Genomic DNA, 18682 nt, shown 5'->3' on the forward strand with positions numbered 1-18682 from the left:
TATGAGAGGAACGACGCGACGCCTCTTGTTCTGGCCGAAAGGATCTCGGTAGAGGTGTTGGCTTGCATTGAATCAAATACCTATTGGAGCTGACGCTGAGTTTGGTTTCCATACTCTTGGAAAGTTTCAAAGGGGTCATTTCGGGTGTTAGTTTAATATTATTTATTTTTTCTTATTTTCTTGCCTTCACTCAACTTTGCTGGGGATGAAAGTAAGAAGGAGGGGGGGGGGGGGGGGTTGGTACTGTGTAGAAGGTATTTGTTCAACCTCTGCGTTTGATTCGATTATATTGGAAGGAAATGCACTTTAGGTGAACACCACACCCTGCCCACTGCACACAGGTGTAACATAGAACGGTAAATGGATTCCTTAAACAAATTTGATTACTTTGTAGAAAAGGAGTACAGTAGAAAATGTAGGTATGGCTTTTTTGATTTCATTTTCGTTGTTAAAAAAGGTCACTAGGGGGAATAAGGGAATACGTAGGTAGGTTGGTGAAAATTGGATAATCATTTAAAGTAAGGTATACCATATATAGAAATATCAAAGATCCTTGGTTATAGGAGAATCGGGTACATGTGGGTGGCTTGAGTATGTGTGCTATTTATAGGAAATCCAGTTAAGTGATTTTTACGAATGAATAATTTATGAAGAAGAATACAAGAAAACAGAATTAAAAGAATGGGGGAGAATTCCTTCCTACGAAAAATTTTGATAGAATTTACTTAGTGTGACTTTGAATTCGATTTTGAACACTGACACTAAGTCAGAGTTAATCTTAGAAAAACATTCATTAGTAGGAGTCATATGAATAATTTAATTTGTAAGCAACAAATTCTAATTGAAAAAGTGCTTATTTTGAATATTCACCCATAATCTTAACTTATATCCTCCCAATTCTACTTGAAGCTACAATAGCTCTTTAAATTAATTTTATTTAGTACTTTTCCAAAACAAAAATCTATATACATATAAATATAAAAGAAAGTCGTGTTAGTTGCAGTACTTATAACTCAAGAACGGCTGTAACGATATGGATTAAAATTAGTGGGAACGTAGCTTCAAAATAGAAGACGGTCTCTTAACAGACCACGTGCGGCCGAAGGATTAGCGGAGGCCCTAGACTTCTATAAGCCAGACATCATCGCCATCCAGGAAATACGATGGGATAGGCCGGGCAAAAAGAGGATGCAAAACTGCGATATTTACTATGGTAAGTGCTATCGAGAAAACCAACAGCACTTATTTGGATGCGGCCTTGTCATTGGAGCCAGACTTGGGCAAGAAGTCTTGAGCTCTAAGTGCATCAATGAGCGCCTCATGACCATACGCATCAAGACTGAAATCGGCAACATTAGTCTGATATGCACGCACACCCCCACAGAAGAGAAAGACGACAACACCAAAGATATGTCGAGCTTTTAGACAATACATATGAGCAGTGTCCTAGCTACGATATTAAAATTGTTCTGAGCGATTTTAATGCCAAGCTACGAAGGGAATACATCTATGGTGGAATAATCGGGAAGAACAGCCTGCTAGACAACACTTCCGACAACGAATTTAGGCTCATAGATTTTTCTGTGGGGCGAAACGTCATGGTAGCCAGTACGCGTTTTCCACACCTCAACATCCACAAAGGAACTTGGACTTCCCCAGATCAATCTACCGTCAACCAGATTGACCATATTCCGATCGACGCCAGACACGCTTCCAACATAATGGATGTACGAACTTTCCGAGGAGCTAACATGGACTTGGAGAACTACCTCGTTGTAGCCAAGGTAGCACTTCGGATTTCCAGACCCAAGGCAAAAAAGGGAGGTGCTGCGAGAAGGTACAACGTCGAACGGCTACAATCGCCAGAGATCGGCAAATCCTTTTCCGACCGAGTTACAAGTAACCTCTCTCGAAGTTCTCTACCGCCAACACAATGTATCGAAAACCAGTGGCAACATTGCCAAGATGCAATCAGAGAAGCCGCCTCTGATGTGCTGGGTTTCAAACAGGAAACAACAAGGAACCCCTGGTTTGATGAGGAATATCGGCAGGCAAATGCAGCCAAACAACAGGCACTCAAAGCGGCGCTGCATAAAAGGACGAGAGCTGCTCATGAGCTCTATGAGCAGAAGAGGCGAGAGGAACGCCGACTTCTCAGAAGGAAAAAGAAAGGGCATGAGAAGCGTGCGGTCCAAGATGTTGAGAGGTTTAAAAGTAGGAATGAAGTTCGAAAGTTTTATGAACAGGTGAAACGAAATTCACAGGTACATAAACCTAGAACTGAAGGCTGCAAAGACGAAAGTGGAAACATCATAGTGGAACCGCAGTCAATGCTAAGGATATGGATGGACCACTTCTGCAGACTGCATAACGGCGACGACGAACTGAATTCCGCTGTCAGGCAGGATGATCCATTCAACATAGACGACTAAAGCCAACAATCCCGTCCTCCCGACTTAGACGAAGTAAAGAGTGCCATATCTAAGCTGAAGTCTAATAAAGCAGCTGGAGCGGAAGGCTGGAATGTCGAGCTCTTTAAAGCAGCTGCAGATAAGTGGTTAGGAGCATGCACCAACTTATCTGTAAGATATGATCGGAAGAAAGCATGCCCGATGAATGGAACCTCAGTATTGTTTGCCCGATCCTGAAAAAAGGAGACCCTCTAAAATACACCAACTATAGAGGAATCAATCTACGTAACATCGCCTATAAAATCTTCTCTGCCGTAATATGTTAATGTCCAAAGCCCATCGCCAACAACCTGATAGGTCTTTATCAGTGTGGTTTTAGACCAGTAAAGTCCATAGTTGATCAACTATTCACATTACGGCAGATCCTGGAAAAAACCCAAGAACACCAAATCGACACCCACCATCTTTTCATCGATTTCAAGGCCGTATATGACAGCATCTACAGGGACGAGCTGTATAGAGCCATGTCTAGTTTTGGAATCCGTGCCAAACTCGTCCGTTTGTGCAGGATGACCATGGAGAATTCACGCTACTCCATAAAGGTTGGAAACAACTTAACAGAACCTTTCGATGTCAAAAAAGGTTTTAGACAAATTGATGCGCTGTCATGTGATTTGTTTAACATCGTGCTTGAAAGAATAGTGCAGAGCTCAACGTCAATACTAGAGGCACTATCTTTCAAAAGTCTGTCCAATTACTAGCATATGCTGATGACATTGACATAATCGGAAGAACTCAGCGTGATGTCAACGGGGCTTTTGTGAGTATTAAGGCAGAGGCGGCAAAAATGAGTTCAACGTTTAATGAGGGCAAAACAAAGTACATGCTGTCGTCTAGAAAGGACATACAACATCGAAGTCTTGGTCAAAACGTCACCATCGACAGACGTAACTTTGAGGTAGTCAAGGACATCGTCTACCCAGTCTCCGCTGTAAACGCAGAAAACAACACCAGCGCTGAGATCAAACGAAGAAAAATTCTTGTTGTTTCTTTGTGCTAAGAAAGCAATTGAGCGGAAAAGTCCTCTCTCGAGGGACCAAAGTGTTGCTATATAAGACCCTTATCATCCCCGTCCTGCTATACGGTGCAGAAGCATGGACTATAATAAAAGCGGATGAAAGCACCTTGGGTCGCTTCGAGAGAAAAGTTCTTCGTGTGATCTACGTAAAGTGGGGAGTGGAGGAGAAGATGGAACGACGAGCTTTAGGTGCTGTACAGCAACGTAGACTTAGCCAGAAGAGTAAAAGTCAAACAACGAAGATGGCTGGGTCACGTAGAGCGCATGGAAACCAATGCTCCGGCCCGGAAAGTCTTCAAATCCACACTCACAGGACAGCGTAGTAAAGGAAGACCGCGGATCGCTAAACTGGAGACATGTAGCTAGGAACCGAGCTAGATGGAGAAGTTTGTTGGTTGAGGCCCTATTTCACACAGGCCTGTAGCACCATCCTAAGTAAGTAAGTAAGTATAACAGTTGTTACCAGGCGATCTTATGTCTTTTAAATCAATCGATAATGTTGTTAATGGATATACCGATTAGACATACCTCGTATGCCACAACGTTATCTTTGATTACAGATTGGTTCACCCATTATTTTCTTTCGTGATTTGAACCCACCTTAATTTTGCAACGGTACACGTTTATTCATCAAAAATATCACCGGAAATATTCTTGAAGCAACCATTTTAACTGGAAAGTTTGAAGAAAAAGTGGTCCTGTTGCCACGTATTCCCATGATACAGTCAGATTCGACCAGTTCTTTAAAACGTTATAGTTTTAAATTCTATTAGATTTTGACAAGTCTCAAAGCTGAACAATGTCCATTTGTGGTTTAGATAGGAAAACCATCGAACCTATTTGTGCTACCGAAAGGCAAGTTAACCAAAAATCTTGTGCATCAATTAGTGCTATATTAAATTGGAACTAAAAATATTCATAATTTAAGGTAATAAATATTGTTAGTACATTTGAAACTATCCGCCCTACCTACCTAATTTATAAGTCTAACAGGCACATGAACTAAAAACTTTGTAATATCCTCATTTGTTACAAATTTGAATACAAATTATAATATATTTATTATTCAATACAAATCTTTTCTGATTTTTGCTTGACATCAACTGTACAAAAATTTTGATCAATTGTGTTCAAATTCCTTACTCTTAAAATACCAAACCATTTAATTTGTATTCCAGCTTTAAAGTTCCTATCTTCGTTTGTAAATATGACAAAAACACGTTCCACAGCACGTTCAATTTGCCGATAAACAAAAATATCAACCCACTCTTATGCTGCTTGTTTTTGGAAATACATTTTTCAATACTGAGTAATTGAAACAAAACTTGCGAAAACGCTACTCAAACAAGTCAATTGAGCTCTTAAACATTTTGAATCAAAAATTAGTAAACACAAATTAAAAACTTCGAAAACCCTAACGATATCCTTATATATCTCTGATCTGATAGAATTTCTTAACATAGGAATATAGCAAAGTAGATTCACTTCTCATTAAACAAAAATGTCAATTTTTCTAAAGTTGTAGAGCATTTTGAAAATTGGTATTCAATTTTTTTGTTTAACAGTTCTTTTTTTCAAATAACGCTTTCCGTTTAACAGCTCATATGAATACAATACATTGCGAGAGGTAAGAATATTAGGATTAGACTTAAGAGAAGATACTGCAAGTAATATTGCAAGTGAGTGGTCAATATTGAGCCAAGTAAAGCATTCCACATTCGTGTAGTTCGGTTAAAAAAGGAATATCTGTTTTAAGTTTGTCAATCAGTTTTTCTTTAATCTTCTGATTTGTTTAAAGGGAGGAATGACAATAGACAATTCACTTTACCACTTTTTATAAAAATAATTGCATTTTTGCCTCGTTGCCAACTTTCTAAGCATGTTTTTCGTAAGTATCAAATATTTCTGATTTTAAATTAATTTGGATATAGAGCAAAATATATAAAATAATAAACTAGAAAAAAATCATAAAATTGTTTAAAACAAGAATTAAAAAATTGAAAAAAACAAAACAATTAATTTTAATAAAAAAAGTTTTGAAATTCACTTATGCCTAAAATTTACGTTATTTTTGTTACAAGTTCTTTTAATGTTGATTTGTATTTCCCACAACTGCACTTAAGATACCTATTTAATGTATAACACAGATACTCTTCATCTTTTTTTTCGTTTATTTTTGAAGTCTTCCTCCGTTCTTTCCTTTCCAACCATTCACACGACCAATTTTTATGTGACTTGATTCTATCAATGTTCAATATTTGTGTATTTTTAATTAAATTATATTGATTATTAATAGAAGCCCATCAAATATAAATTGATCGTGTGGATGATAAGATAACCATCAATCACTCACTCAGCCAATTCTTTATCTATACATACATTTTATATTTATATAATATTAGGTCTTAATTTTCTATTTTAATGGAATTTTGAATAAAAATTTATCAATAAAATCAAAAGAATGAAATTAAAAATATTTAATTAATAAATTTTAAGGTATCTAAACTTAATATCAAAATACAGAATAATCATACATATGTTTTATATATTGGTTCCCAATCTTAAACTAATGACAACACTATTGCCGTTACCTTTTTTTGTGCTGATTCACATGCTAAGTTAAGGTTCAGTTTCATAAGCCGCAAGCACACCGATATCCTTTGACAACACTTAACTATTCCTAAGTAAATTTCAATGCAATTACATCTAACTAATTCGACTAAAGTTAAATACAATTTTTGGCAATTGAAAACGCATTGTTTGTGCATTCGAATTGCACCAGCAAGGATACTAGCCCGGGCTAGTAGCAGCAGCATCAAGGACGACCAGATGTACCACACGCAGGTGATTCCACATTGAAGCCATCGTATGACTGCTGTTGATGGCGGTGGTTTAGTTAGGATGCGGTTATGGTCATTGTCGTTGTTGTTGTTGTTGTTGTCGCTATCGTCGTCATTGTTGTTTTTCTTGTTGTTATAGTTGAGCGTCGACTTCAATTCCCTGCTGAGTTGGGCACTGCAAAAGCCACCAGTGTTGATGGTTTTTGTGCTTACACAGGAGTAACCACCAATCAATTTGAACATATGATGTCCGCTATCACCTTCGCCATTCATTTGAATTTGGAACTGAAGGAGTGTGTCCTGTTTCGATGATGATGATGACGACAACGACGACAACAACGGCGATGATGATGATGATAATGATAGAGAGGTGGTTGTGTTGGGCGCCATTTTTAATGAATAGTGACGGTATTGACCAGGTCTTTGTAATCCAGGAAGAATTCGAAATAAAATTGTACGCAATGCTAAAACAATGGCCACAGACGTTGTATGCATCCAATGATGGATGTGCTTGGGTAGAATTTGCATTGCAGCATTGCAGGATAAAGCCAACGAGAGCAGTAGTATTAAAAACGAACAAGATTGCATGGCAGGCGAATGGGAACGTAATGCGCTTTGTTCCTTCTCCAGGCATTGTCGGAATTCCTTGTAATCAACACGAGTTATTGCGCAATAGTGATTTAACATGCAAATACCCTCACAAGGATCTGTTTGGTATCGTACTGTGTTTGCTCGGTAATATCTAAAAAGACACAAAGAGAGAGAGAGAGAAAATTAAATTGAGAAAATAAGATTAATAACTTGCAATTTAACGAGTGGATGTAATTTATAAGCATTGATATTGTAAGTGAAATGTTTGTTTTTTGGTTAATTATTTTGGAGGTTTTGATGCAGAAGTATGATATAATTATACTAATGGCTGTTAAATATTGCATTCGAACTTAAGAAGTTGATCGTAGTATAAAAATAACAAAAATTATTTATTTAGAATAAGATTTTATAAGATACAATAATTTATATGAATTTACATAAGATCTACAAATCTTTCATGACATGGCAAAAGCCGTCTGTCAGATTGACAGTATAATTGTAATTTAACAAAGAGGCTGGAATGCGACCCACACTGATAACTTCCCATCCCGTCTGTCGATTTGTGTTGCTTAAAAGTTTGGAGTGTTGGGTCGGGAATCTTCTGTGAGTCCTTAAATGTCTAAGACAAGCGGAATTACTAGCACTTAAAAAAGCATGCAAAATACTTAAATCAATTTCAAACCAAAAAAAAACACCGCTATCTGTACTGACATGTAGGCGGCTGTTATGGCTGTCAATTCGGGCACAACATCCTCTTGGAGCTTTGAAGGGCAAAATGTTCTCAATATTTCCGACAATTCGGACTCTGGCCGATAGAAAAGGATACAGCAAGGTTGGGTATCCCTAACAAACTCAATGTCGGAGTTCAACATGAAAGTAAAACTGTGATTCATTTTCTCTGTAAATGTCTTCCCCTGGTCTGTTCTAGAATGTTATTGTTAAGCTTCGGAAGTACATTCATTAAAATCTTGATAAGCTTTGCGAGATGAAAACCAAAGCCCTGATTTAATTTATGAACATGACCAAATAGCTCTGTGAGTATGAAGCTTGGTGCTCATTGCAAATCAATCACTTTGTTTAAATCAAGAAGTCGCTTCAGGCTGACCCTGTAGACTTTAAATAATTTAGCATCAACCTTATGAATACTAAGTACACCATTTAAAGTATCTTAATTTATTAATAGCAATTTAATTTTGCCTATAACATAAGATGCCAAAAGTGACAGATGTCAAAAGTGACAGGTGTCAAAAGTGGCAGATGTCAAAAGTTATAGATGTCAAAAGTGTCAGATGTCAAAAGTGACAGATGTCAAAAGTGACAAAAGTCACAGATGTCAAATGTGACAGATATCGAAAGTGACGGATGTAAAAAGTGTCACATGTCAAAAGCAACAGATTTGCAAAGTGGCATATGCTTAAAGTTTTAAAAACACTTTGCTGAATCCACTGTACATTATTTTAAAAATGAAAATCATAGCAAGCCTTGAAGTTCAAATTTGTCTATAAATATAACCTCGATCCTCAAAAATGTCATTGCCAAAAAGTTTCGGGAGTGATAACGTTAAATTTAAATTTAAAAAAAAAAATGATATCATACCTTTTAAGAAACTTTTTTAAAAATGTGAGCAAAATTAGCTTAAAGAAAAAAACTGAGAGCGAAGAAATGGAAAAAGATAAAGGGGAATATGATCTTATTTTAAAATATTTTTTGAGTTTTTGGAAATTCTAAAATTCAAATAATTTATTTTTTAATATGAGAATACTTTCTTTTTAAAGTTCAAAAATGTATTTATTTTATTAATTAATTAATTTATTTATTAATTTATTTATTTATTTATTTATTTACTAACTTATTTATTTATTTATTTATTAATTTATTTATTTATTTATTTATTTATTTAATTATTTATTTATTTATTTGGTGGTTTGGTAATTTATTTGTTTGATTTCAGTTTATATTTCTGAAATCAAACAAATAAATTACCAAACCACTTTCACTCACACTCAGTAGCTCAAATGTGACCGATGTCAACATTGACAGATGTCAAAAGTGACAGATGTCAAAATTGACAGATGTCAAAAGTGGCAGATGTAAAAAGTTTTAGATGTCAAAAAAGTCAGATGTCAAAATTGTCAGATGTCAAAAATGACAGATGTAAAAACTTACAGTGAAAGATGTCAAAAGTGACAGGTTTGAAAAGAGTCATATGTTTAAAATTAAAAAAAAAACACTTTGCTAAATCCACTGTCTATTATTTTAAAAATGAAAAGAGGCTGGGATGCGACGACGCACACTGTTGACTTTCCATTCCGTCTGTCGATTTGTCTTGCTTAAAAGCTTGTCTAATGGACTGTTGGATTTTTATATAACAATTACTGAATATCGAAAACAATATTTTCTGTGAAATAAAATAAGTTTGAAGCCAATATTCTTAATTTTTGAAAAGCTATTTGAGTCGAAAGTAAATTTTTACCAAGTTTTAGAACTGTGGTTTTTTTGATTTTTATTAAAAAAAAAAAAAACTGTCAATTCGATTTTTCTCAAAATTTTACCAGATGTTAAAAACATTAATTTTCGTTGCACAAAATTGTTTTGGAGATGAAATCATATTTTAGTCGTAAAATTTTAGAGATGAAAATTTTTTTTTTTCAGTTGTTTTGATTTATAATATATCTATACATGACGTTCCAGGCCTCAGCGCCATAAATGAGAACCGGTATGATGAGTGTCTTACAGATGGTGATTTTAGATGCTCGATAGAGGACTTTACTTCTCAATAGCCTTTTAAGTCCAAAGAAGCAGCGATTTGCAAGAGTTATTCTTCGATTGATTTTAGGGCTGGTGTCGTTATCTGTGTAAATAGCGGTGCCTAGGTAGACAAAGTCCTTAACTGCCTCAAAGTTATAGCTGTCCATGGTGACGTTTTGTTCAAGACGTCGTCGTTCAGTGTCCTTTTTTGATAACAGCATATACTTGGTCTTGCCCTCATTGACCACTAAACCCATCTTCTTCGCTTCAGTCGCAATGACCAAAAACGCTCCACTGACATCACGCTTTGATCTTCCAATTATGTCAATATCATCTGCCTCTTGTATTGACGCTTAAGTTTTGCACAATTCTTTCCAGAACGATGTTGAAGAAGTCGCATGACAGTGTAGCGCCTTGTCTTAAACCTTTTTTGACATCAATTGCATCGGTAAGATTTTTTCCGACCTTGATAGAGCAGCGTGCATTCTTCATCGTCATTCTGCACCAGCGGATAAGTTTGACAGGGATGCCAAAACTCTGTAGAGCTCTTCCCTATAGATGCTGTAATACGCGGCTTTGAAATAGATAAAGAGATATTGGGTATCGATTTGAAGCTCCTGGTTATTTTCCAAGATCTGCCGTTGTGTGAATATTTTGTCGATAGTGGACTTTCCTGGTCTGAAGCCACACTGATAAGGACCAATCAGGTTGTTGACGAATGGTTTCAGACGTACACATAATACGGCAGAGAGAATCTTAAACGCAATGTTAAAGAGACTGATGCCTCTGTAGTTGGCGCAGTTTAGAGGGTCTCCTTTCTATGTATCGGGCACACTATGCTGAGATTCCACTCATCGGGCATGCTTTCTTCCGACCATATTTTGCAGATAAGTTGGTGCATGCTCCCTACCAAGTCATCGCCTGCTGCTTTGAATAGTTCGGCGGTGATGCCGTCAGCTCCAGCAGCTTTGTTTGACTTAAGTTTAGATATAGCTATCTTCACTTCGTCAAGGTCGGGTAGGCGGAATTGTTGATCTGCGTCGCCAAGGTTGAGTGGTTCTATCTCCCTTACAGCGAAATTCGGTTCGTCATCACCGTTATATAATTTGGAGAAGTGCTCTTTCCATATTCTCAGCATCGACTGCGGTTCTACTACGATGTTCCCCTGATCGTCTTTACAGGCTTTGATTCGTGGTTGGTACCCTTGGGAGGTTTTTTTTACCTTTTGGTAAAATTTACGAACCTCATTCCTGTTATGACATCCCTCTATCTCCTCGATCGCGCGCTTCTCATGCTCTCTTTTTTTCCATCTAAGAAGCCGGTGTTCCTCTCTCCTCTTCTGCTCGTATAGCTCGCGAGCAGCTCTGGTTCTTTTGTGCAGCTCCGTTTTGCTTCGTGCGCTTGCCGTCATTCGTCGCCAAACCAGAAGTTTCGCTGTGGTGGCCGTGTGAAACCTAGCACTTTAGAGGCGGCATCTCTGATGGCTGCAAGGCAATGCTGCCACTTGTTTTCAATGCTTAATGCAGGCAGCATAGGACTCCTTAAGAGGTTATTAGAGACTCGATCGGAAAAGGACATGGCAGTCTCTTGCGTACTTCCTTGTTTTGGCTTGGATCGAGATATCCGTAGACATACCTTGGCTACAACGAGGTAGTGGTCCAAGTTAATGTTGGCCTCTCGGAATGTTCGGATATCCTGAATACTTTAGAAGTGTCATGCGTCGATCGCAATGTGGTCAATCTGGTTGACGGTTAATTGATCAGAAGATTTCCATGTCCCCTTGTGGATATTAAGATGCGTGCACTGCGTACTAGCTACCAGAAGGTCTCACCCCGCAGCGAAATCGACCAGCCTGAATCCGTTGTCGGAGGTAGTGTCGTGTAGGCTGTATCTCCCGATTATGCCACCAAAGATGTCTTCTCTTCCTAGCTTGGCATTAAAATCTCCTAAGACAATTTTAATGTCATAGCCAGGGCACTGCTCATATGTCTTGTCCAAGAGCTCGAAGAATATGTCTTTGGTGTCTTCATCTTTCTCCTCTGTTGGGGCATGCGTTAAAACAACAAATCCACACCCAAATAGACGCTGTCTTTGTTCTTGGTAGCAGTCGCCGTAGTAAATATCGCAGTCTTTTGGTTTGCGTTTGTCCGGTCCATCCCATCGAACTTCTTGGATGTCGGTAATATATATTGTCAACAGTGAATCCGCCCGTATCCGAGGCTTGTTGGTGCTTCGCAACTAATGTATTTTTTACGTGGCCATGAAGTCACCCCGACAATGGCACAACCCCCACCCTGGACGGCCAGATCCTTACTATAACTTCAAGGAAGGGGAGCTGGATAAACCGATTCTTACAGGCCTGGGCTCCGAATATGGCGAAGAAGCCCTACAAGGTGTTCACTAAGTAGTTCAACCTTACTGGAACTGTAGACGCCATCGTTGATTCCGTCTCGAGGATTCGTCCGCTGCCGTCTGGGTAAGGAGAGGTGCCTTAGTGGAAACACCTCTCCCCCCTCTCTCGGTTGCTGCCCCCAACAACTTTCCACTGGAGTTGGAACCCAATCTCCAGTTGAGGTACTAGGCACCCGATGTTCACCGCGGGGAGTTGAGAATAGGAGTTGATAGACAGAGGTTATATTTGAAAAGTTAAAATAATCAATTTTAATTCTCTAAATACAATTAATTTTTGAGTTTCATGTTTTATCATAATTTAAATGCACGTTGAAAAAAAAATCACTCATACGCCCGAGTGTACATCTTAGGTGGTATTCAAATTTTCTGCTAGTTCACAAACCTTTGTAAAAATTTATGAACTTTGAGTAATTATCCTTTACGGGAAAGATTAATTAAATTAAACCAAACTTGCACAGAGGTGAATTAGCTGTAGCAGAAACGACATAAAATGAACACTTAGGCGTATGAGTGATTTTTAACATTAAATAATTTCCCGCTGTAATTTTTAAATAGATTTTTTTTTGATTCTTTTTAATTCCGGTCATAAATAGAAAAATACTGTCACTTATTTTTTATCAGATCACAAAAATAAATGATTGATTATAATTTATTTGATTTACAGCGTGAAGACGTTTTTGTTTCGGTTGACACGTTTCCTTATTTCTTAAGTGCTGTATTGTTGTATAATATTTGTTGTATAAATATTTCTGAAATGAAAATGTTAAACGGATATATTTTGTCAATTTTTGAAAAAGGACCATCGCTTTGGATCGACGACGAAGGGACGCCGGCCGCCGGCACCGGCCACCACCGTGACCATAAAATATACAAAGAAAAAAAACATCAATTTATGTACATAAATTACATTTTGGTTTTGGTTCTTATCCTCGTTGAATATTATCCTAGACAGGACATACACATTTTTTGTGTGGTGTGATTTTTCTTTTCGACAATGACAATCATTTTGATTGGGGTTTTGTTTTACTTTTTTTGTTTTGTTTTATGAAGGAATTTTTGGTAGTCTTGAAAAGATTCTTCTTAAGAGCAGGTATTGTGTTCGTGATAGAAAAAAAAAATATTAAAGCAAAAAATATTTAAAAAAAAAATGGTTTTGTTACTAAATTTTTATTATATTATTAAGTTCTCATCTATTTAAGTACTTAATTTTATTTTAAAACATATGTTTGTACTACAGAGAAGGTCCTTCTAATGGACCTAGAAAAAACGGTTACATTAAATTGTTTCAATAAAACAAAATTTCTTCAATTTCTTCAACAAGATCTTACGACATTTCAATTTCATATTTTTGTTTTTTGTTTTTTTAAATGGAAAATAAAAGACAACAGTTTTGTGACGTTAAAACGCCAAATTTGAGCGATGTGAATGAAAAACAAAAATAAAACCGGAATAAGGTTAAAAACGGAAGAAAAATAATAATTTTTCTATTTATATGGAAAGTAAAAAGGGACCATAAGACTTAAAAGCATTTGGTGTTCCTTTTTTTTGTGTGTAGGCATCACCTACTTAAATAAAAAGGAATATGACACTTTTGCGTGAAAGCTAAATTGATGTAAATTTGTGTGCTTCCTTTTTTTTGTTTGCGTTTGTGTGCGTCAAGAAAATTCACAGAAAGGACGACGACGACGATGAATATAAAATTAAGTCGTGAAGTTCAATAAATGTGACCAAACATTGAATATCAAATAGATGAGGGTATACATAAGCTCTTCAACATCAGGAAGAGCGAAAAATATAGTAAATGTAGAACAAGTCCAATCAAATGGATGTTCTTATTTGGGTTGGATATTTTAAAATTGATATAGGTAAGGTATACGTTAAGGTCTCGAGGGTAATACGTATACACTACAAATTGACAAAGAACTATATTTTTTATATTCTCTTTTATTATATCCCATTGATTTTTTGAGTGGTTGTGATGTTGTTATTTGTTTCATATAAAAAACAGAGAAATAAGAAATACTTAAATAAAAAGAAAGGTTAGGGAGCAAGTTCTTTTCGAAATCACTCGATTGTTTTACCTACAGACCCTTAACTAAGAATAATAATTCATCTATAAAAAAAAAAGTTTTTCGAGCTTTTCCACAAACATACGAGTATATAACTGTATTTAATTTACCTTACACATACATACGTATTTTAGTCAATAATCATTTATGAATAAGAATTATTGTTTGGAAAGAATTAATGTTGACAGGATGTGTTAATAGTTTTGTAAGAGTTTTTGATTAATCTTTATGTACCAACATATTTATTTTGTTAAATAATTTAGTGTTTATAAGTCCACGTGTCACGATGAAGCAAAGAACGTGCTGACCAATTAAAACTTCTCTGACACTTATAATAAAGTTAAGAAAATATTTACAGTTTCCCTTGGGTTGAGTTAGAAATGTAATTTTTTATTTAAACATTAGAACTCTCAAAATGGAGATTTGAAATTCATAAAAAGGTCTAAGCAATGTTTCGCTAAAAGTCCTTAATTCGTAATTTAGCTTAAATTTGTCGAGTAAAAAGATATATATCTTATAATCGTTAAAATTTTTTGAAGTACATTCAAAGAAGATTGCAAAAGATTGAATCAAAAGAAAATACACAAGTGTCATCTGCAAAAATAGCCTTAGTGCAGTTTTACAAAACAGAAAAATTAGTATTGGACCAAAAACAGATCCTTGAGGCACGCTTGCAGTACATTCAAATATTTACGAAAGATTTTTATTAACAGAGACAACTAAAGTTCTTGATAACAGAAGGGACGTCACAGTTTTAATTATATGCAGAGGAAAGCTGAGCATCAAAAGTTTGTGTAAGAGCCCGTCATGCCAGACAGAATCAAATGATTTTTGATATCATGAATGAATGATTTTGGTTATTCGGTCAATTTGGTGGACTGTACGCTTAAAATATAAATTATTCAGGAGGCAGAATACTATAATTGTTAATGTGTGCCATTAGTTCATTTTTAATTATTTTTTCAAAACACTTACTTAGAGAACTTAGTGAACTTATGGAACGATAACTTACAGAATGGCTAACGTGTTTTATAGGTTTTAAAATTGAAATCATTTAAGCCTTTTTCCATTCTATTGGAAAGAAACTTGACTTGATAAAAGAATTAAGCATTATTAAAATATAAGGTGTGGAATTACGTCCAAAATGATAACAATATTAATTTAACAGTGACTCTTGTCTCTTGTTAAACTCTAATTCAGTTTAAGCATTTTGTTATAGTTAAATAAATAATAATGACTGGCCGTGGAAGTGATACCAATATTATTTTTGTATTTAAAAACTTATAAAATATCTGAACTTTAAAAATGACCCAGGTTATGAAGTATCTAATTTTACATAGTAACCGGGGTTTCAAAATAACCAAAGGATATAAATAATTTGGGTTACAAAAATACTTTTTTCGCATATTGTTTTTGTTTACCCTGAATTCGAATTTTTGCAATCATATACTACGGTTTTAAAGTAATTTAATTAAGTACAATTCGAGATTAAATGTATGTCTGTAAATACAGTTGTTCAAAAATAAATTCAAATACGTTTTTAAACTTCCCGTAGGAAGTTATTTTAATGGGTCCGATTTGGCAAATTGAAAATATTTATATTTCTCGACGTTTCAAGGTCCCTAGAGTCGAAATAAAAGATTTTTAGAAAGATGTCTGTGCGTGCGTGTCATCGTCCATAGCTCAAGAACCAGAAGAGATATCGGTTTCAAATAAATTTTGTTATACAGACAATAAGGCAGAAAGATGCAGAAAGGGCTCTCAAGAAAATTGCGTGGGTGGTTTTTTTACCACAGCAGTTTGAAAAAAAGGTGAACATTTTGGTTAACCCTTAATATCTTACGAACCAAAAACGCTAGTGACTTAAATTTAATTTTATATAATATATTGTAACTTGATATCAAAGAAGTATATTATTTGAAAAAAAAAATCCATTAACGGTTTTTTTATAAATCCAAAAAAAACTGAAAAAAAACTTTGTCACCTCCAAAATTTTACGACTAAAATATGATTTCATCTCCAAAACAATTTTGTGCAACGAAGAATAATGTTTTGACATCTGATAAAATTTTTAAAAAAAAAATCGAGTTGACAATTTTTTGATAAAAAATAAAAACAAAAAAAAATTAATAAAAGTTGGTAAAAATTGATTTTCGACTTAAATATCTTTTCAAAACTTTGAGATATTGACTTTAATTTACTTTATCTTTCGAAAAATATTGTTGTCAACATTCGGTAAAATTTTGAAAAAAATCGAATTGACAGTTTTGTACAAAAAATTAACAAAAGTTGTTAAAAAATTATTTTCCACTCAAATATCTTTTACTTATAAAAAATATTATAAATAACTTTTCAAAAATTTGAAATATTGGCTTCAATCTAATTTTATCTTATAAAAAATATTGATTTCAACATTCGATTAAATTTTGAAAAAAAAAAGATTTGACTGTTTTTTTACAAAAAATAAAACTCTAAAAAAAACAATACTAAAACTTGGTAAAAATTTACTTTCGACTCAATTAGCTTTTCAAAAATTAAAAATATTATCTTCAAACTTATTTTATTTCGCAGAAAACATTGTTTTCGATATTCAGTAATTCTTATATAAAAATCCAACAGTCCGTTTTTTCATAAAAAATAAAATGTACAAAAAATAGTTCGCAAATTTGGTAAAAATTGATACTAGTACATATAGACAAGCTTTTAAGCAAGACAAATCGACAGACGGGATGGGAAGTTATTAGTGTGGGTCGCATCCTAGCCTCTTTTTTTATAAAAATCCACCAAGAAATACTTAAATTGAAAAGTAGACAATCTGCTCTAAAACATACCATAGCTCGTAAGTGAGAAAATTGGGCTAAAACAAGAATAAAATGGCGAAAGTTGGGGGCTCTTTACCTCATTTTATTTATTTAAATTAAGTTTTGAGTTGAAAGCAACATTGATATATTTTTTCTAAAACATTTTCTTGAAAATATTGGAAACAATTAAAGGGTTTTTCATTAAGGGCGGGTAGATGTTGAAATGGAATAAAACAAGCAAAATTATTTTCTTATTTGAATATGACCTCATTTAAAGGCCCGCCTTGGCATCTCACGATGGTTCATCTTGAGGACATTGGTCGATTGCGGTTATCAGGATAGACCTGCGACTTCAAGAAACCCCACAAGAAGAATAATAGCTGGGAGATCGCTTGACCTTGGTGGTCAATTCACATTACTCCTGCGAGAGATAACCGTACCCTAAAATCGTTCATACAAAATGTCAATCTTGTCGTTTGCTGTGTGGCACGTATTGCCACCATGTCGTATAGGTCCATATGGGTAATATGGAACATAAGAAATTAGTTATCATCGTTATGTAGCGCTCACTGTTGACGGTTACCACCTTACTAACGTCCTTTTCAAAAAAATACGGACCAATTCCGGCGCCAGCCCAAAATATACACCAAATGGTAACCTTTTGTGGATGGTGAACCTCGCATGGGTTAATGTCGCCTCATATACGACAATTTTGCTTGTTAACACAGCCATTCAATCAAAAACGCGCCTAGTCACTAGAGATGATTTTGGGTTCTCTTCGAAATGATTCGAAGCCCAGTCAGCGAACAAACGGCATTGTCGATGATCATGGACTTTGAGTTCCTGGGTCAGTTGAATCTTCTACGGATGTAGTCTCAAGTCCCGACTTAAAACTCAGCAAATTGAAGTCTGCGAAAGGCCAAGTTCTTGTGCACGGCGAGGAATAGAACTGCCTCAAGTTCTGCTGTACACTATCATGAACCAGGGTGATGTGCTCGATCTTGAGTTCCTTTAACTTACGGGCGTTGGCTGATTGTTTACTGAACCGGTGGTCTCAAATTTGGTCACCACGTCTACCGTAAAATGAGCCATGATGCTTTTGCATAAATACATGACAAAAAAAAAACAAACAATTTGACAGATATCACCAAAACAAAGTGGTAGCCACAGGGGGCACCAAAATCTACCCACGCCATTTGAAATACCCTTTACAACAACCATGCTATTTTTAAGTCAAGCCGAGGACGGAAGCTTGGATTATGAACATCAGAAACAGAAATACCGTATTTACCGCAAGGTATCTTCTATTCAACTGGCAGAGTTAATAAACTTCTAGGTTAACTTGGTTGACTATTTTGGTAGTAAATATGACTATTAAGAAGTCAATTTTCAGGCGATTAACGCGATAATCAATAGAACAATTTTCGGTTGTCAAGTTTGGAATCCGATTTTTTTTTTATAATTTGGTAGTCAATATGACAACTTTGGTTGAGGGGAATTGAAACTATGGTTGTCGTATTGACTTATGTGGTATTCAATACGACAACTGCGGTATTCAATATGACAACTGCTATATTCAATATGACAACTGTGGTAGTCATTATGACAACAGTGGTAGTCATTATGACAACTGCGGTAGTCAATATGACAACTGCTATACTCAATATGACAACTGCGATAGTCAATATGACAACTGCGATAGTCAATATGACAACTGCGGCAGTCAATATGA

The 18682-nt window shown here is 35.4% G+C and overlaps 1 protein-coding gene across 1 annotated transcript in view; it reads right to left on the reverse strand.

Moving 5' to 3' along the window:
- Nucleotides 1-5544: 5544 nt before the first annotated feature.
- LOC129944716 (uncharacterized) overlaps nt 5545-18682 on the reverse strand; it is a 361194-nt gene continuing 348056 nt past the window's right edge. The window contains exon 10 of the mRNA XM_056054351.1: nt 5545-7071. Within this exon, the coding sequence (XP_055910326.1) occupies nt 6051-7071 (1021 nt within the window). The 3' untranslated portion in view covers nt 5545-6050. The remainder of the gene's footprint in view (nt 7072-18682) is intronic.

The sequence above is a fragment of the Eupeodes corollae genome, chromosome 2 (assembly GCF_945859685.1).
Source record: "Eupeodes corollae chromosome 2, idEupCoro1.1, whole genome shotgun sequence".
In the NCBI taxonomy this organism is placed as follows: domain Eukaryota; kingdom Metazoa; phylum Arthropoda; class Insecta; order Diptera; family Syrphidae; genus Eupeodes; species Eupeodes corollae.